At 41.2% G+C, this 19,975-nt stretch overlaps 2 protein-coding genes across 5 annotated transcripts; both read right to left on the reverse strand.

Moving 5' to 3' along the window:
* Window positions 1-986: 986 nt before the first annotated feature.
* On the reverse strand, window positions 987-12,767 carry LOC119020559 (interleukin enhancer-binding factor 3-like). Of its 4 annotated transcripts, none has more exons than XM_037099991.1 (20): window positions 12,651-12,767; window positions 12,023-12,164; window positions 11,475-11,586; window positions 10,838-11,034; window positions 10,528-10,708; window positions 10,284-10,437; window positions 8,045-8,136; window positions 6,945-7,040; window positions 6,690-6,801; window positions 6,502-6,599; window positions 6,312-6,417; window positions 6,091-6,222; window positions 5,238-5,428; window positions 3,705-3,824; window positions 3,434-3,565; window positions 3,029-3,190; window positions 2,557-2,683; window positions 2,430-2,468; window positions 1,610-1,948; window positions 987-1,406 (listed from the first exon to the last, which is right to left on the reverse strand). In XM_037099991.1, exons 2-20 carry the CDS (start codon window positions 12,127-12,129, stop codon window positions 1,297-1,299), a joined length of 2,607 nt encoding a protein of 868 aa, XP_036955886.1. In that variant the 5' UTR covers window positions 12,130-12,164; window positions 12,651-12,767; the 3' UTR covers window positions 987-1,296. The 4 variants fall into 4 exon arrangements, with proteins under 4 accessions (XP_036955886.1, XP_036955878.1, XP_036955868.1 ...); XM_037099983.1 differs by having other exon boundaries at window positions 12,619-12,767; XM_037099973.1 differs by having other exon boundaries at window positions 10,534-10,708; window positions 12,536-12,676.
* Window positions 12,768-14,273: 1,506 nt separating this feature from the next.
* LOC119033864 (prostaglandin E2 receptor EP1 subtype-like) lies at window positions 14,274-19,694 on the reverse strand. Its single transcript, XM_037124807.1, has 3 exons — window positions 19,380-19,694; window positions 17,228-18,138; window positions 14,274-15,315 (listed from the first exon to the last, which is right to left on the reverse strand). The coding sequence occupies exons 2-3, from the start codon at window positions 18,095-18,097 to the stop codon at window positions 15,046-15,048; spliced, it is 1,140 nt and encodes a 379-aa protein (XP_036980702.1). The 5' UTR covers window positions 18,098-18,138; window positions 19,380-19,694; the 3' UTR covers window positions 14,274-15,045.
* Between the last annotated feature and the right edge of the window lie 281 nt (window positions 19,695-19,975).

Raw genomic sequence — 19,975 nt, forward strand, 5'->3', positions numbered from 1 at the left:
ACAGTGGAGGTGCATTCCCTTTTGTATATAGTTTATCTTCCATGTCTAAAAATACAAAGCAAACTATGAGACTGCTGTAAACAGTAGCACTATGCAGTTACAGTTCTTTCACCTAGCACTGCGTTCACTACTTTACCTTGTATTTTTGTGCTTGTGTCTTTTACAATTTGTCCCTTGGGAATCAGAGAGCCTTTGCATCTATAACGACCCAATATCCTCCTAGTGGTCAGGCAGGCTTCACCCCATCTTTGCTAGCCACATAGTTCTACAGACAGACAATGCATGCTACACTGGCTAATACTGTGAAGCACCTGCATGTTCATGCAGAAGCCACTCGTCCCCAGCAACACTGGTGTGAGGAAAATCTTTAGTATATTTCAGAGCAGCACCCGGTTATACACAGCTTTAAAGACATAATTTATGATGACTGAAAACATAAGCTCTAAAACAGGACAGCCCAAACTATTTCCCTTTGGTAGCCAAAACCAAAACTCAATGGCGGGCCATAGGCCACAAACGTCCATTTTAGATTATTTTTAAAAGGCACAATGGTACTGTGATCTCAAGTAACCTTAATTAATGGACCTCTTGCACAAGTGAAGTGTCACTCTGCATGCCATGCTCAGATTATGAGAAACAGAATCCAATTTATGAGAGCACATTTTAACTAACAATATTCTTAGCAGAATAAACACATTTATTTGGAATATAATTCTGAAATCCTTTTTTTCAATCTGACCCTTATGATGGGACAGTTTGGGGAGTCTGGCTCTAAATTCTAAATCTGTGTACTTTATACTTGTTTAAAGCAATTCTGCAAAATTATGGTCATAAAAAGCATTTTATGTGACACAGAAATTAATAAATCTTTAGTTCAAAACTACAAGCAGCTTTCAATAAAAACAATAACATACTGATACAGAACCAGTACACTAGGATAAAAAAACCAACAACCTCAGAAACAAAAAACATAATGATAAAACAGGTATGTTTTTTTCTTTTTCTTATTTTTTTTTTAACACACGTCAACACAGATGATGATGGATGCTGCATTTAAAACAGGTTGACCTCCACCAGATAAAACGTCTTCAGTCACCTATGGTTGTTTTTACCAGATGTCCAAGAACTAATAAGTGAGGTGAAAACAAAAACAGCAGAATTCCAGTTTCAGAGACAACACAAACACTTTTTTGTTCCTTTTCAGGGGTGGTTATCCCAGGTCATCGTCAAGGGTGGACAAAGTCAGAGCCAACAAACGGCATAGTGAGGTGAGAGAGGCTGCACACAAGGTGACAATTAATAATTTGTGTCGCCATATCCAGAGTATGAGCCCTGGCTTTGTCCTCCGAACCCCTGGTACATGCCATACCCCTGCTGATTCCCCCAGGACGACTGGCTCCCCCATCCTGTAGAGTGAAATCAACCCAAAAGATGTTGTTATTTCCCTTATCTTATCTATCTAATGTACTTTCTTTTAAAACAGGATATTGCAGCAGGGCATAAATGTAGCAAGGGATACATTGTATATCAATATCAAAACAGTGGGAAGAGACAGGAAGTTTTCATTTGACTGCAACAGTGGATTTCAACTTTCTACATCATTACTCACCATAATTATTATAAACCTGTCCACCCGTCACTGAGCTAGGGTAAGCTGTGCTGTACATAGTGTACTCTCCTCCTCCCTGGCCTTCATTCTGACTTTGGGTCAGCATCTTCTTTTTCTCATCTCCATACCCGTAGCTGTAGGGGCTCTCCTGGTCAGCGGGAGGAGGCATTGACTGGTAGTTTCCTGCCTTTGTGGTACTGGAGTCGGTGCTGGAGATGGGTGGGGAGGAGAATGTGTTGCTCTCTGGGTAAAATGTGCCATAGCCCGTGGTGCCGCCTGACCCAGTGGCTCCAGCGCCTCTGGCAGCGTTGCTGGCTGCGTTGTTACCATAAAGTCTATCTACAAGGCAGTGCAAACAAGAGCAAGATTAAGCTGAGCAATTTATGTGAAATTATTTGTTTATAGCAATTTCCTTCAGTGGTGAAAACAAGCAAACACAACACATGTACAATCGAAAATGTACACATCAACATGAAAAGGACAATATACGGTACACAGAATATAATAAAGCTACGTGCACTATAAAAATATCCACTTTTAATGCTTAAATAAGGTTGACTAGAGGGGAATCATGTTGTAATCGTTTAAGGGAATAGGTGTATTATGTCAAATAAGCAATGTTTCTCCGTGACTTTACAGCATGCTGTTTTCCCCAAATACAGTGCACTGGAACTTACTTTATGTAGCCTCAGTTAACTTTTAAATAAAATAGGAATGACGTATTTGGAGAGCAATCATTCCTTTCTGTTTTGTTGAGTTGTAAAACAAGAACAATACACTACAACAACCTGAAGTCAGTCTGCACACAGGGAATACTTACGATAGCCTGAGCCAGTGCTGCTCTCGTAACTGTAGTTGGCTTTTAAAATGAAGGAAAAGAGTATTTAGTTCATTTCCTTGCAGATGTTTGAAGTCCAAGTCAACAATTTAAGAGAAAAAATCTTTACTCTTGTTGTAGCTGGGTCCTGGAGGAAACGGTTTGCCCCGGCCCCTTCCTCGACCTCTGTTGGGACCCCAGCCACGAGACCCGGAGTCTGAAGGAATACCACGGATGGTGCCAAAGCCTGGGATGTGCTATAACAGAGGAAACAGCAGTAGATTTTATGTAAAGACAAAGACTTTTAGGTGACAGAATGTGCTCTTGTGGAGATGTGCATGCAGTAGGTAACATGTTGGGGAATTTTACCTTTATGTATAAATTCTTTTGTTTGAATTAGTGAGCAGGTTTTCTTTAGGGATGTAACAATCTTTGTATGTAACTGATGAACTTTGTGTTTTATTCAAGTTTTATCCATTTAAAATGTGGACCACCATGTGTGTATTCAGTTTACTCTAATGTAAATGTACACCAACTGGATTGGAGCTTTTAGGGTTTAAACAGGAGACATTAGAGAATTTATCTTTGAGTAAATAACCTACCATGTCTGTGTAGGTGACCTTTTTCTTTACGGGGTTCCTGATGACATTCGTCACTTCGTTATCATTTGGGAAAAGCTTCTCTAGAGCAGCGAGGGCAGCGAAGGCCTTTGCTTCCTTCTTATTGGAGCCTCTCCCTTTGAACTTCTGCCCATCAACCTCCACCTGACCAGGAAAAAGACAGCAGATCAAAGTTTTAATTACCTTACCTTTAAAAATTGACAGTCAACGTCAACCCATCTCTATTAATGTCTTTCATTCCCTTGCCCAAATTCACTAATGTGTAAAGCCTTACTGGACTCTGCAGCATTCAGACCTCCCATAGTTAACTTTGATTCCCATCAGATATCAAAGCTGTGATGCAGGACAGACCCAAGACCTACTAACATCACCATACTGCTGACTCACCTCCATGACAAAGCATTTTTCATGGGAGCCACCCGTCTCTGCAGACAGCTCGTACTTCAGGCTGCGGCGCTTCTCATTCAGCTCCATCACAGGGTTCTTGCCATTTTTGGTCAAGATAGGACCCTGACCACTCTGTTCACAGCAAGAGGACAAATGGCTCTTAAGTTCACATTCATGCTTCACTTTTTTTTCTTTCTGAGGAAACAAAATGTTAGGTCATATGGTATAAGTATAAGTTTTTAAATCCAGAGGGAAAAACTGAGGTACATACATCTTCTGATGAAGTTGAGGCCGTTGAAGCAGCTTTCACTGATTCCACGGTGCCTTCAGTGCTACCACTGGACTCTGATTTAGATTCTGAACCCGTTGGAAGGCCAAGATCCTGTAGGACCTGTAAATGAGAAAAATCAAAAGCTTAAATGACAGTAACAACTCTTTCCTCATTCGCATCTCCAGTAGGGGCTGTCATTGCTAAAAACACAAAGTGTTCACAACAAGAACATTTAAAATACAGTTGGGTAGAAGTTTGAGAAGTTTACTGTCACGGCTGTAGCAAAGATAAGCGGGAGAGAACAAATATCTAATTATGAAGTTAAAAACGAATGGCCTAAAACCTGGGGTTTATGTAAGTGACCAGTCTGAGAGCAAATTGCTTCACTTCAGGGAACAGGAATTTAGACTAACAATACCCTAACTAGCTAAACAGCAGTTGTATACCTCTGGACAGTGGTCAAGTTGCAATTTGCATCCATTTCTAAACAGACTCAAAATAAAGCTGAAGATTTAATTTAATAAAAGCCATCAAATGTCTGTTTTCGCAAAGAAGAAGTCACCACTATACTGTACAAAACTAAGTGATTCCAGTGAATAATTTCCAGTGAGAATCACTCAGAGCAGAGGACTGACAGCTTTGTTACTTGGTGCAAACAACAATCACTTAAAGCTCAATATCACAAACTTGTAGTGCACTACTGCTGTATGTCTATTAATGTGTTCATTGTACGTTCAGAGAGTGAAATTAGGTCATATGGTTTTGCAGAACTTTATGATGGCACAGTGAAGTTAACCTTTTGAAAGTACATGAACCCGAGGGACGAGAGAAAGAAAAGTTGCCATTACTGCAGTGGTTTCTCCCAAAAATATCCACGTTTCAGTTGGTTTCAATGCAAGTTGTCCTAATAATAAGTAAATGATTTTCTTCTTTAACTTTACTTTCTACCTAACTCTAGTACAGTAATGTTAGTATATTACAAAGTACTTCCCTACTTCATCACTTGACATATGACTGACGGTCAAGTTTTTTCTCCATTATCAATTCAGGCTACTGTCATAATCCATGTCTTCCATGTAAGATCTGAACTGTGTTTCCACAGCAGAAGAGACCAGTCTTTTAAAAAATCATCAATTTATTCTATCCATTAAGACGTTTGTGTGAAATTATGTCATAATCAGCATATGAGTTGTTCAGTTATGGCAAAAGACTTGTTTATCTGAGGTCACGATGATTTTGACCGGCAAAATTGTATAAGCTCATCCTTGAACAATTGGAAAATTGTGCTGAATTTTAAGAAATTCGCTCAAGGTGTTCCTCACATGTTACATTCACATGGCTGGGACTGATGACATAAACCTGATGACATAAAGCCTTCGGCCATGGCTAAAGCTGGCACAAAGACAAATGGATTAATCAATGTAACCTATAAGTGAGTTGCCATGCAGGTAAATTAGGAGACTATTTTCATATAATTATGCAACTTAAAGCCAACCAATATAGATATACATTATAGAAATACAAGAGTCTTGCCTTGGTGGCTACATTAAGCTTGGCTGCTCGTTTGGAGGGCCCTGTTGCCTCGTAGGTCTTCCCATTTAAATCTACAGCCATTGTGAAGACTGGCTCGTGGACCGGACCAGTCTGAGATGTAAGTCGGTACTCCAGACCAGGTCTGTACTGGTTCAGGCGCATCACAGCATTCATACTAAAATCATCTGTGACTACGGGAAAAAGAAACGTGGAAAAAAGGCTAAGAGAAAAAAAAATCTGAGCAGAATAAATTCAAAAATTCTGGAGATTTAACAAACAAAAATGTTTATTCATCACATGAATAATAATAATAATAATAATAATAATAATAATAATAATAATAATAATAATAATAATAATAATGGTAAGAACATTTGCAAAACATAATTTTTCCTATTAATACAGTTTCTATTATCACACAATTCCTGATTAAGTGTAATAAAAACAACACTTATGAGTCAATGTCTCAGGGACTGTAATATCAACCTTAAGAACCATTAGCACTGTTGACCCCATGACTCTGCACTCTGGTCGCTAGGAAAACGCAAATCCATCTGTTAATACTTAAAGGCTAAACCAATTTTCAACAAATCACAGTTGACTGATCATTGCATGATGGCTCTTGAACAACTTATGTGGAAAAGTACCGAAATATAAAAACATGCTGCTCTGCGCTAACTTGCCTAGTAGTCATTCACATTATTGATGATCATTTGTAGAGGTATTAGATTGCTTAACATTTAGCTAAGTGTTCATAATGAACTGGCACCAAAGCATTTGGATTAATGTACATAGTGAAAGAAGTATTGTTACAGTAAAAAGGCTCATAAGACAATTGATATTCATTACTAACATGATTTCCTTTGAAAGCGCTTCTGGAACTTGAGATACTTCCTCTGTTTGCTGTTGAGATGGGGCTCGTCCTCCTCCTTCTCCACCTCTGAGAAAGGTCTCTTAGCTGGCAGGCCGGCAGATGGTATCTGGCCTGCGCAAGACAACAGAAACAAATATGAGAACAGATCCTTTCATTAAGGTGAACTGCACAGCAAGTGGAAAGGACGCATCACTACGTACATGTGCCATCTTTGCTGGCTCCCATCGATCTACGTGGCTTTATAGGTTTGTAGTCCATCCCCAACACCTTGTGCATCTGTCCAAACGCACAGAGCCTCAAGGCAAACTGAGGAGAATATAGAAGTTAGGTACTTTTTTGAGGGCTCTAAAATATGAGCGTGTTTGCATATTTTTTGTAGCCTTGTCTTACCTGAGCACTCTGTGTGATGTCTTCACGCTGCTGTGGAGTCAGATTTGCTGTGGCGTCGACCGCGTCCTTCTCACATGGATCTCTAATACCGGGGCCGTCTTAGCACACATGCAGTTTGATTAGTACATTCATATTAACGCCAGTGTATCAACATCCATGCTGGTTTGACAACTGAATACAAAGTTCACCTTCCAAAAGGATTCCAGATGCTACACACTCCAAAACCCTACGCAATGACTCGCCCGCACCCATTGGCCTTTCAGATGTAGCAATCGCCTTCTCTACCAGCAGGTCAAGAGGCTACATGGAGATGAAAGCAGAAAAGAGAGACAATATTTATCCATGATGCTGCACCATTAAAAGAAAAACAATATTTTTTATCACAAAGCTGCTAAAAATTGTGCTGGTTTATACAATTACAACTACAACAATCATGTACTCACCCATCCTGTGAGTGGTGCCCAGGTAGGAACACGGTTACACAAGTCTCTCATGAGCCGGATCACAACGACGGCAGAATTCAGGTCGTTGACTTTGGCCTGGAGACACAAACAAAAGCCAGTTAAGTCAGAGGAGCTTCTGTTTCTGACCCCGAAAACAAAGCATGGAAAGGTCAGAACAAGTCTAATACAAATGATTGCACACTTTTCTCCACAGGCTGTCTGTTTGTCAACAGAGACAACTTTTCAAACAGGAGTGGAGTTGATACTGAGAGAGCTCAGTCTGACAGAGGACATTTTAATGAATCAAATTATATGTTGTAGTCGATACCAATGATTTCTCCAAATCAGTCATCGGTATGGATCAGTAATTCACTCTTCATGACTAAATAACTCAAACTTCTGACATTTTAAAGGGGAATTATTATGTATTTCCTTATTTTCTGTCAAATATAAAGTTACAATGTTAATTAAAACAGGTGAAGTTTCAAATAAGGTTAATGTTTTCTTGTGAGCTAAACACTAAGGTTTAGCTAAGGACGGCTCTTAATACTAAGTTTTCAATTCTTTTTTTTATGACAACCTGACTCTGATGTTGCTCTGACTGCACTCAGTGATTACGAAGTTTCATGATGGATAGATGCTTTACTTGCTGCTTAAATTAGCAACTAATTGCTGCTAACAGATCGTTAGCTGTCATTAGCTCAGTTACCCATGCTTAGTGGTGTGTATTATCTGTACTCTCTCCACTGGATGACGCAGTGCTCAAGTCGCCATCAGATCAGTGGGTGATGCCCTGTGTGGTCTTCTAAAACTTTGTCCAATCAGAGGAACGTTGCCTTTAAGGGAGGGACGCCTTAAAGAGACAGGAGCTTAAGGATGAACTCAGGGGCACTGTAAATTGAGCGAAGCTAGGCTAGTGGAGTCCCAGAATAAAATATAGAACTGGAAATGAGAATAATAGGTCCCCTTTAAGATTATGGTCGCAATCAACAACAACTGAGAGAACAGCTTAACAGTGGTACTCTCTTTAAATGAAGAGAAAATAATATAGACAATTCAAAGAAACAACCTTACGTACAAATAAGGACGTGAATGCAAACCTGGAACCACTTGGCGTGGCGGAGAGACGCCAAGGCAGATAGGCATTTCTGCCTGTCCAGTACGTCCGGCGGATCGTTGACTGTTCGCGTTTCTATTGACGAGGTGGGGTAAGAAGAAAAGGTACAGTTTGACCAAGGGGGTCGGCTCTGTCTCACAGCTCAGGGAGTAGCAGCTTTCCCCAAACCAGCAGCAGTAGGGAAAGGGGGGCCCAAGTACATAATGTGTAAATCTTTGGTGCCAGCAAGTAAAATAATCACCTGTCACAGATCCCAGCTCACTGTTCTACTGTGAAAGTGGATGTTAAGACTGTCGTAAAGACATGGTAGAACTTACAACATTGCATGTTGTTAATGTTTGCACTGGGTAAACGATAAATACCCCGTTCCCTCAGCCCCTCGGCTTGGGTTTGCTGCTTTACCCCCGTCCTGAGACAGTGTGTCCAGTTGGTCAAAGGTCCAGCGTTCCTAAAAAACTTGACAAACTAAAAGGCAATCAGTTGTAAACCACAAGCATTTAGAGTTTTTCACGTCTGCCCCACACTGCAGCAAAACTGATGTGGTCCCTGATCCAATTGTAGCTTAAACAGGCTTTATGAAAGATCAGAAAAACAAAGGGCCATACCAGCATAGCGCGAGTTTAAGCTCATTTTCTACACTACCAACACATTTGTTCTGATCTATCCCCAGCTAATTTTAGGTCTCTGTCAGTACAACAGATTAAACATTTAAAAACAGATGTCCAGTCGTAAAAATATGCTTCAAAGAGGGCTGCACAATAATAGCCAAAGTTATAATCGCAATAAAATTTTACTGAAATTATATATTGGAAATATGAGTAACTATTTAGAAAAAACTAAGCTCAAACCTTTAAAAGTAAGACTTTACATGAAATTAGTGTTTTCTTAAAAATTGACTGTACTTTGACTGTAAGGCGATGATAGTCATATGTTCATGCTGACTGATTATTATGCTGTCACTGGATGAGTTATTGATTATTATTATTATTATTATTATATTTTTGCAGTGTTAATTCATAATATTATGGTGGTCAAAGATATTTTGGAGGATGACGGTATTCTTTGTATTGTTTTTATTTGCTGGCCTCAATATTACGCTTTCTCATTGATACAGTGCTGTTAAGCCTGTTCGTTTTTCATGTTGCATTTCAGGCTGCAAATCCATGATGTTTAATTGAAATGGAGTATTTTCAGATTTAAGTATTGACACTTTTACATGACTGCTAACAGGACCAGATGTGAACTGCTGTAGCTGGTGAGCTAACCATATGCTCAGTCATAGTAGTTCCCTGAGCCTCACGCTCTTTTTTAAATAAAGATGGAATGCATTATCATTTTCTTTGAGATGTATTTGTTTTATGAAAGGTTTATCATTAGTCGTGACAAACACCGACTAACAGGGAGTGCTTGATTTGAAGCAACAGAGTAAGCCCTTCAAACATGAAATGTCAGTAATACTTTGCCATCACAATTAAAATTGTGTCATTATTTTCAATGTGCAGCCCCAGTGTGCAGTGTAGTAAATGGACTAAAACTGCACTCAGACCGGTATGGTTCTGTAAATGGGGCTTTGGCAAACTCCCCCTGACCTTTTAATAGCTCACTAAAGCTTTAGACTCCCACGTGAATACAGTTCAGGCTTCACAAACACTCCACTAACCAACACATAACTTTTGAATGATGATAACATTTTTTGTGTTCTTTTTTCCCTGTCTGGTCAATTTTTTATTTTCTCAGCTTCTTCTCATTGTTGATCAGTTTTGCTGCAGTTGGTGCCAAATGTACATGTTGAGCATCAGGTACATGCATTGCGCGCTTTGACTTGTTATTCTTGAAAAGCCTTCACTTAAAACATGAAAACAATTCAGCAAGAATAAACAAAGTTGTTTTTATGACTGGCATTGTTATCAACAACAAGTGCAGAGGGTATCAGCGACTTAAGGAGGTGTAGTGCTGGCAAACGCCAGTTTATCACAAGACGACGACAGGACTTTCGAGCGAGTGAAGAGCCAACATTCATTGGTTGTTCACTGGCATCGGTCTGAGACAGTCACTGTACAAGCTCCACTGAGGTTCAATGAGATGAGGATGGACGAGTGGCGTTTTGATTGGCAGTGCAGTGTTGGAGATCAGTGGAGCAGTACAGTGTCTGCATACTGAGAACACACAGATCAGGCCTGTGGTAACTGAAGTCCAGTCGGAGTCTGGACCAACATATGTACCTTCAGTTTCTTCTTCAGTTGTGCTCTCTGGCACCACTCTGACAAGAGGTGATGTCATGTGGATAGTGAGAGTCAGGATCGACTTGGTGCTCGTCACAGCGATGGCTGCATCCCCTGGACACTGGCTTACTGTATATGTCCCCGCTGAAATCTCCTATTGAAGAGGAACAAAAAGTTAGGAATCTGAAAGTCCAAGAAACAAAAATCATTTGGATGATGATATAAAACCCCTCAAGGTACTCACGTTTACCTCCAACTGTGCAGTCAACTTTTCAGCCACTTGCTTAAGCAGCGTGATAGTAGGCTTGTCTGAGCAGAGCAACACCAGCTCCAGCTCCTTGTCTCCCTTCAGTAGCAGTCCATTAGCCACCAAACCGACCCTCATAACTCCACGCAGGAGACGCTCCTTTGAATCACTACTTGAACTGTGAGGAGGAAAAAAAGAATACAGTCATTATATTTAGGAAAAAGGACAAACTGTTTAGGTAATGGATTCTGATATACTTTTTAATCACTGGGACAACTGCAACAAACTATGTGGATGCATCGCTCACCTCTCTGCCTCTGTATCTTCTTTGTCATCTTTTGGAACATCTATCTGGTCAGACACCGTCTTAAGAGCACACTCTACATGGGATACGATTGTCTGCACCGCCTCCAGCTCCTCCGGTGAGGGGTACACTTCAGAGTGTTTAGCCATCACGTGCCGATCATATTGCGATCGAATGTGCACCGGGGGAGCCACAGGTTCCTTAATTAAAAGTAACATAATTTATGTCAAAAAAAAGAACAATTTAGTGTAGATGTGAACAAATGTTTCTTACATTAATATTGTGGTCATATGCTAATAATTGATTTTTGGAACAAACAGACTGAATTCCGTAATCAATCTTGTGCTACTTTAATGTACTCCAGTGAAAAAGCAATCTCACGCAATATATACAAAATAAAAAATAATACAGGGAAGTAAACTATTAGTGGCAACAGTTCGGAAGTGCATGATTTAAAAAAAAACCTTTGGAAAAAGAAACATCACCATGCATCAGATACAGCTTTCATGCAAGAGGAAGAGCTATATTTTTAGGGTACAAAGGAAACAAAGTGGTGATGGAAAGCATTAGATGTTCAGTCTTCATGCGGCGTTTTCAAGAAGCGGATTAAATGACTCAGGTAAGAAGCTGAAACAAGCACCTCAAGATGCCGCGTGTCCTCAATCTCCTCAATAGCAGCGATGTAGTCATGGTATTGTCTCAGCTCCTCCTCGTAGCACAGGCAGTCATACCAGTAACGCAGCTCCTCATACCTGCACGGGCCAAATGACACAATGAGGACAGCTCAGAAGTCAGGCTCAAGCTCATGTCAATAGCAGGCATGTGAAGCAGAGTGCCAAGCAACACAACAATCAACCTTAGTCATTGGCTCATTTATCATCCGATCTGTCACAAGTGTGCCCCACGTTCAAAGACAAACAGAAACCTTTTATGTTCTTGCATGTGTGTCTCTACGTTTGTGATGTTCAACACTTCTTTATCTGTCTTTTACTGTGCATCTTTTAACATTATTTTGTTATTATTGGTCTTTTAAAATGACTAAATAAGCTACATTTTCCTTGAAATGAAAAGTTCACTTGCGATCAAGTGTGCCATACAGATTCAATGGCCTTCATGTGAGTGTCACTTTAGCCTCTGATTCCATCTAGCACCCTTTAGTTAACCATACAGAGCATACTGTGTGCGTACCTGTCAAAGTCATGCGGGAGGAGCCGGTGGCCCTGTTGAATGAGACTGTCCCAGTACAGCAGCTCCTCGTACGCCTGATGCTCATCCCACGCTGAAGCAGCGGCCATGTTGTCACGACGTCCAGACCCAAGCCAGACCGCGCCTGTTTTAGATGGAAACCCCTTTATTAGTTATTGAACTGCTGGATCACTTGCGGTATGAGACCACTCCAACCAAATGTCATGAATGACATCAAGCTGTCCGCATGCGCGTTCGTGCAGGCAGCTGTTTGCTAACGTTACGCAGGTGACTTGCACAGCGGACTGAGGCGCTTCGTCTTATTGTAATGTGCAGGGTGTGCATTTATCATTGTTTTCGGCTCAAACTAAACGATCGTGATCTTGTATGGCTGTGCAATAATCACACAGTTTATCTTCAGGTCATGTTGAACTGAAGCACTGTGGACAGTCAGTTGGCTAGCGAACTAATGTTTACAGCATTGACCGCCCACTTTATGCTAGCAGGTTAGCTTACATTTGACAGCATGCCACATTTTTGTCCTTTTCGCACATTGCCACTGACTCCTGACCGAGTTTGGTCGTTCATTTAGCGCTCACCTTTGTTAACAAGTGAATAAACAGGTGTACACCTTTTCGCGATAACGATGCCACCTTTTTGTTGCCGTCAACCTGCAGAGGGTCGCTTGATTTCTTCTTCGTCTTTCTTGGCGTGTTTCCGCGCGGTGCCTTTAGGTTCACACCGCCACCTGGCGTACCGGAGGATGTAACACAGGCGCTCGTTTACATTGAATAGAAATAGTCTTATTTACAGTAAACTTTACAGTTTTATTATATTTCAGAAAGAAATATACCAACTTTTTCTCCGCATCTGTTGGACAGCTAAAGTCAATTCTCAGATTAAGATTTTACATATTTATTGAACACAAAAACCATGTGACCTCACACAACAGAGCAGCGTTGGGGCCTCTTGCCACATCTCAGATTCTAGCACGTCTCTAGCAGTTCCACCAAAGACACATTTCCCTGATTTCATGTATTTTATTGTCCATTACATACCAAACTAAAGCAAAAATCTCTTTATATTTTTATTTTTAAAATTATATTTTTTTTGTTTTTTAATCCACTGGACTATACCACCCAAACCATCTGTAGTCTTAATGATGCAAACTAGCTATGGTAGTACATTTGGTAATTAATTACAACAGTACATTTGGTAATTAAAGTGCACACTGATGCTTCAGTATCAACAACTGAACCATAGCATATACAATAATATGTCTGTTGCAGGGATGACAAAATGAGTATGAGTACTTGAATATTTTAAGAACATTTTGCTGCTAATATATTTGTTCTTCTACTTATGTAGGACTTCTGATGCAGGATGTTTACTTTTATCTTTAGAATGATGTACTGTATTGGTACTTAACCTTAAGTAAAAGTAAAAGCATGCATGCTTCTTTCAGCACTTCAGATGTATTATTATTATAGTTGTTATATAGAATACACCATCTGTTGTGCCATTTACAGACCAGCACAGTGCTACGTGAGCACTTCTCATGGTGAAAACACATCGGAGCGGGCTATAGATATTACTGACTGTTTCCAACAGTTGAAGTTTGGCAGATAGGGTTGTGGAATAAGAAGGAAAAAATGTTGCAGCTGCAAATCATGTGAATGTTATTGGAAGGAGATTGTGCAGGGGAGGAAACAGATGAAATAGGAAACTCATAATAAAAGTATTTCATTAATGCGCGTCACCTTACCTAAAGTTTACTCACAGCAGGGCCAGGCCACCTGCCTACACACTTGCTTTACTAAGGAATCAGTTGAAGAGGCGGCTGAATCAAGAATGCACCAAATCATTTGCTGGAGTAATCTTCTTGGCTTGATATGTTATTAATCTGCATGACCTTTGTGGATAATCCTTTTCTGTTTGCCATCACCGTCATCTAATTGAAGTCCAGAATGACTGCAGGAAATCCCTGCTGCAGATCAAACTGTCATCACACTGAATTCTTTACAGTGTACGCATGCAAAACCCAAAGTACAGATTTTAATCATTAATACTTGAGTAAGGAGGCCGCTCTCAGAGGATACTGAAGTACCGCAATATAACCTCTTGTTGTATTTCACTCTGCCACTGATCAAAGTAATTCAAAATGTGACTGACATATAAAACATACACACTACACTCAGGATCACATTTATTCAGCAGAAAAATATTAATCCAAAATAAATGCAAAAAGTCAGAATAAGGTCACATTGCTCTGTTTTATTTGCATTCAGTTTAAAGTTCTTTACATATCCTCAGTAAATTGAGGGCACAATTCAAGTAATAACTTATACAATCTTACAATATTTCACATAAAGCAATGCATAAACACAAGGAAAGCACATTTAAATTGAAATATACATAAAATCCACAGTATTTGAATATTAACATTCCTCTATGAAATACATTCAGCAGAAAAAATACACACTAAATACTTCTGGTGTTACTCTGGAGCGCCCTCTGATGGTCACACCAATACACTTCAACTCTGCATTTGTCTGCAGTCTGACTGTGCAATTCATTCATTTTACTTTCAAAGCTGGTAAAAACAAAAGCACAACACCTTCGAGTCTCTCGGGACAGAACGTGTTAGTACTGCATTCATATACTGTGGCCACGAGTTTCCAGATGAGAATATAACAGGAAGGAATGGTCACTTATTATAAGTAAACAGGAGAAAGTTTATGATGTTTTGTGCAAAATCACAGCATTAGCTAGCTTCCATTTGTAAGGTCAGGCCATAAACACACTGGCAAACTCATACCGTGTGTGAAGAAGATATTTTGATTTAATTCATTCAACATTTCCAAAGTGGGCCAGCCAAGAAATGTCAGGGTGATGTCTGATGTGATTGGCTCCATCATCACAGCCACTAAGTAGGTTCCTTCCAGATGCTACATGCCTTTGTACGCCAAGTTCTTGGTATGCTTATTGGTACATCCACAAAATGCACCATCAGTCTTTCCCTCAGCTCAAACGTGGTTGACTTCGTTCTTCTCGGAGCTGGGGAAGGAGGAGGGCTCCCAGCGGCCTAACATATTCCCCCTAAGGCCTGCCTGGCACTTGGCGATGAGGTAGATCTTGCGTAGGACGGTGCGGCGCAGCAGGATGTAGACCCAGGGGTCGAGGATCTGGTTCCACGTGGCCAGCCTCACACCCATCACCATCAGGGTTGTATAGCTGGACAGGTCCTCTCCGATAGAGCCTGTGTAGGAGCGGATCACTGACATCAGGCCCAAGATCTGCAGGCAAGACACGGGGTTCGGATGATTACATGATGACAGAGCAAAAACACTGCACTGAAGCTACAGCTACTCAAAAAATATCAGTGTTGCATTGTAACAACAGCAAACAGCTTCTTAAAGCACTTTTTTTAAAAACAACAAATGGATGTTCTGTATAAGCACTCATAAAATATAATCAGGCAGGACCGATGTTGATTTTTGTAGTGAGAGCACGGATGCAGGTCTGAAAAATCACCGTTGATACCAGTATTTTTTATTCTTAAGAGCTGTAACATACTTTCATGTGAGGGGGAGAAATGTGCCATATGATTACTTTATCACATGCATGTTAAAAATCATGTACGGATCCTCAAAGATATCAACATGTCATCTATATCGGCCCACAAAGGCTTGGAAATGAAATAAGGACACCGGCTGAAATCTACATTTCTTCCAACATGATAACATGAGAAGTAAATTATGCACATGAGACGTGAGCCATTGACCAATCGGCTTATTCTGCCCAGTGAATGTGTATATTGAATGTCTGGATCTGCTAGTGGGCCATCACAATAAGAGTAGGCTTACCAATACATCATTTCCACTACAGTAGAGACCTAATGCTCTCTGCAATTAGGTGACAAAATGGATAGAAAAAAGTATGAGCATCAGCCTAAATCAATTGGGAAGCATTGGCATATTGCATATTAGATATTGGCAAAAAGGCAATATTGTGCGGTAATAATAACAAATGTTTATAATGCAACTTGTCCGAACAAATGAGGACACACACAAACACACACGCAACAGCTGGAGGGGCAGGTGTTGTGACAACAGGGGCAAAGAAGATGGAGAATGAATGCTGCAGGTATTGATCTGCTCAGTAATAAACTGCAGCAGAATCTGAAATCAGTGTTTGTCAGCAGACCCTATCTTCCTGCTGATTGCACACAGGATGCATCACTCATCAAAGCTATCAATAAGTAAAGATATCAACTTATCTTTTTTGACTTTGGTAAAAGTGAGAGTCAGTCATACGGATAGTGTTAGGGTAAAATTCTCAAAGTATCTAATAATAACATTTACTTAGCTATGTTCCGTCCCTGGTTTTCATTAGGATCCTATTGAACTGACACTGATTAGACCTGATCACTTATTTATTTCAGGTCTATTTGAGTCCCTTTCTTTGACAGCTATTGTTTCCACAACAAAGTAACGTGGAAAGTGAAAATCTTTGACAAATGAAATAAAGACGCCGACTGTCTCTCTGGTCCTTACCAGCGTGCTATTGCATACCTATGAGATGTAACCGCTACAAACCACACACACACACACACACACACACACACACACAAGGTTTGTATGTTTTTTCCCAAAAAGCTCAACAACATGTTTAATTTTGAGGTGATCTGAAACAGATGTAGAATTTTTCACGGCAGACTGTTTGACATTTCAAAGCAGGACACGCACAGGTGGAATTAATATCATTAATGATGGGTGCACTGCATTTTGGTGAACTTGTTCCAAGGCGATGATATTGTGCATGCTCACCCACTGACAGGTCCACTTTGAGCTATTGTTAACATTATCCACCCTGTGCTGTTTCTGCTTTGACAAGTTAAAATATCTGCTCTGAAAAGGGTCTGTTGCGTGACACAAGCTGAATACGGGGAGTAAAAAGCACCCTTGCACATCCACACAGGTGTTTTCAGTCACCCTGGTTGATTAGGACATTATGCTGTCACCAAACTATATGCACAAATAAGAAAAGTGAAAATTGCCCCAACAGACAGCAAGGGGGCTGTCAATCAAACACTGTGAACCCAGCCCTAATCCCTAACTTGTGTGGGTGACCTATTGATGTGTAAGCCATCTCAAAGTGACCCGACGACCTGTATGGTTCCCCCTCGTTGCGCTTTCTGATACTCACCAGCAGAGGACTCCAGCAAATACACGAGGTGACCATGATGCCGACCAGCTGCACCACCATCTCGATGTCGTGGGACTTGGCTGAGTGATGGGAGCTGGGCTTCCTCCTGAGCCGAGCGAGCACCAGCGTCAGTCCACTGATGGTGTTACACACAAACGCCACAGCTAGCGAGGTCAGACCCAGTCCGGAGAACAGCACCACAAACGCCACATCCACCTCCCCAGTGTCACTGAGCACGTTGATGAAGCACCAGGTCCCCGGCTCCTGGTAGGTGTAAGAGCCCAGCTGGAAGCAGGGCAGCAGGGCCACACACAGAGCTGCCAGCCAGATGACGGACAGGCAGATCTTCGTGCGGGTTTTGGTGACCAGGGAGGAGTGAAGCAGCGGCCTGGTGACACCCAGGCAGCGCTCAGCAGCCATGGCACAGCCCATGAAGAGTGGGCACAGGCCGAAGAACACCATACTGCCGCCTAGGAACTGGCACATCCTATCAGAGGAGTGGAAGTCTGCGGGGTCCACACCTCCAGAGAGGTAGAGTCTGAGAACCAGGGCACCAGGGATCAGGTGGCCAATGAAGTCTGTGACCACCAGTGAAGTGGCAAACAGAAGGAAGGTGGCTTTGGTGCGCCGGCGCTGGCGGTAGTAGGCACTGACCAGGATGAAGAGGGCCACAATGTTGGAGATGATGCCCAGCGTCATGGACAGTATGACCACTATGACACCACTGGTGGTGGGCTGAGGCAAGGTGACGTTTCCGGGCTGCGACAGATCTTCGACAGCCACCCGGGCCTCCGCCTTCCCTGCGCTGTCATTGGAGAGCCGAGAGAGGAGCGGGGAGGCTGAGGAGTTGTAGTGGCTCAACGCTAACATCACTGAGCACTGAAAGTCACGAGGTCCATAGCTAAGGGAGGCTGCAAGAGAAAGAGGATGAAATTTGTATTAAGCAAATGAGCTGTGGATCAACAGAACTGCTGATTTGATGATTTGCACATCTGCACATGCATAGAAGTGGAAATTAAAAGGAAATAGGGAATAAATCGGGGAAGGAACATCAGGAATGCAGATGTTTCCTTGCAGGCTAAATTATATGATAAGAATGGTGTGAAATACCTCCACACACTTGGAGAATGCATGGAAGAGCTCCAAGGCTTTTCTGGCAGCACTTTAAAGATTTTTGTGTTGTCTTTTCATTTAATTTACAACCCACACAGCGCATATATTTCCTTTTAAGATTTACAACTAAATGGACTGTGATCACTTAGGTTTACTTTGACTTGAGGTCACACACACATCAACACACTAACATAACACGGTCATAACACACAGTATGGCATATTGTGTATATTGTATATTATTGTTTTTTTTCAATAGCAGGCAGGCATATATATATGTTTATATGAACTGACTTTTTCAAGGCTGCAAAAGTGTCATTTTCACAGCATGACAACCGCCTCAGAAAGGTATCACGATATGACTGTGTTTTACAATTAGTTCTTTTTGTTCCACAGACACTTAATCATAATTTACACAATATTTTGACCTGATAGACAGGAAACATGATACAAGCGCGAGACATTTGTTTTAAAAGCACTAGTATGGTAGCGCTCCAATCCCTAGATAAGCAAATTGTGTGATAACCGCCAATTTTCATACCACAGCAGACCATGAAACCAGTTTACTGCGGCAACCCTACAAGGCAGTTACGAGGGTTTCTCCCCCAGAATGAGCCTTTGTGAAAAGCCTACCAACTGCTGACAGTGTCTCAGATCTGATTATCACGGGGTCTACTGTGATATGTGATCAGATAGTGTCTGTTAATTGTTTGATTTATTCATTAATTATTTATTATTCATATTCATTGATTTTAGAAACACTATAGCCCTACTGTTCATCCCTACAGGTTACCAACTCTCACTTCACAAGTTTGGACAAAATGCCATTAGATAGTGGAGGCTACCTGTTTGCAAAATGTTATGTAAAATGTAACTTTTGCAACATGTAAGAAAGTATGAACAGGACAACTATGATAAAAACAAAAGCCTTTAAGTCAGATTTATCAAATCACTGTCAGATGCTATACATTCAGGCAATCTCCTTCGTAGACTTTATTCTTATTTATCATCAGATTTCAAGTCAAGAAAAAATGACTCACCACTGCTCAGTTCAGATGTCTTTCTCAGTCCAGCTGATGGGTAGAAGCAGAAATCCACAGACAGACACTCAGATCTATGAAATGATCCCAGCAAAGTCCACAGACAGATGAAAACATGTCTTTTTCTTAAGAGCAGAGAGCATCTTTCCTTCCGGTAAACTCCGAGATATTAACGTCCTCTGCAGAGTATTTCCCATGTCCCAACGTGCCGGTGTGTTTCATGGCAGTGAAGTGTCCCCTCTGACGCTCACATACCGAGCTGAGGTTTTATAACCCTGCGTCTGTGTCTCTGCCTTCAGTGTGTGTGTCTGTGTGTGTGTGTGTGTGGGCGTCTCTGCTGCTGTGCTGTGCTGCGCGCCTCCTGAGTCAAGTTCACGTCTCAGCCCTCTGCTGCGCCTTCTGAAGCTGTCTGTGTTTATGTTAAAAGTTAAGTCACTCTGCAGCACTCTTTCATTTCCTTACTCACTTCATGTGTGTCACCTACATTTCTTAGAAACTATCTCAAAACTGTCATTTTTAATCTTTAGGCAGCACACTGTGCCCTGCTTATATTTACATTTGTCACCTTTGTAACGTCACCATAATGTTCAGACTTC

The sequence above is a fragment of the Acanthopagrus latus genome, chromosome 1 (assembly GCF_904848185.1).
Source record: "Acanthopagrus latus isolate v.2019 chromosome 1, fAcaLat1.1, whole genome shotgun sequence".
Classification (NCBI taxonomy): domain Eukaryota; kingdom Metazoa; phylum Chordata; class Actinopteri; order Spariformes; family Sparidae; genus Acanthopagrus; species Acanthopagrus latus.

What these genes read in the sequence shown, in the direction of transcription:
- LOC119020559 (XM_037099965.1), bottom strand. An exon ending in CTCCCGCATGACTTTGACAG is followed by an intron (nt 11,587 to 12,022) that starts GTACGCACACAG and finishes TGGCCCGTGCAG; the next exon opens with GTATGAGGAGCTGCGTTACT. An exon ending in GAAGATACAGAGGCAGAGAG is followed by an intron (nt 10,709 to 10,837) that starts GTGAGCGATGCA and finishes TCCTCCTCACAG; the next exon opens with TTCAAGTAGTGATTCAAAGG.
- LOC119033864 (XM_037124807.1), bottom strand. Translation starts at nt 18,097, where the DNA reads ATGTTAGCGTTGAGCCACTACAACTCCTCAGCCTCCCCGCTCCTCTCT. An exon ending in TTTGCTGGAGTCCTCTGCTG is followed by an intron (nt 15,316 to 17,227) that starts GTGAGTATCAGA and finishes TCTTGCCTGCAG; the next exon opens with ATCTTGGGCCTGATGTCAGT.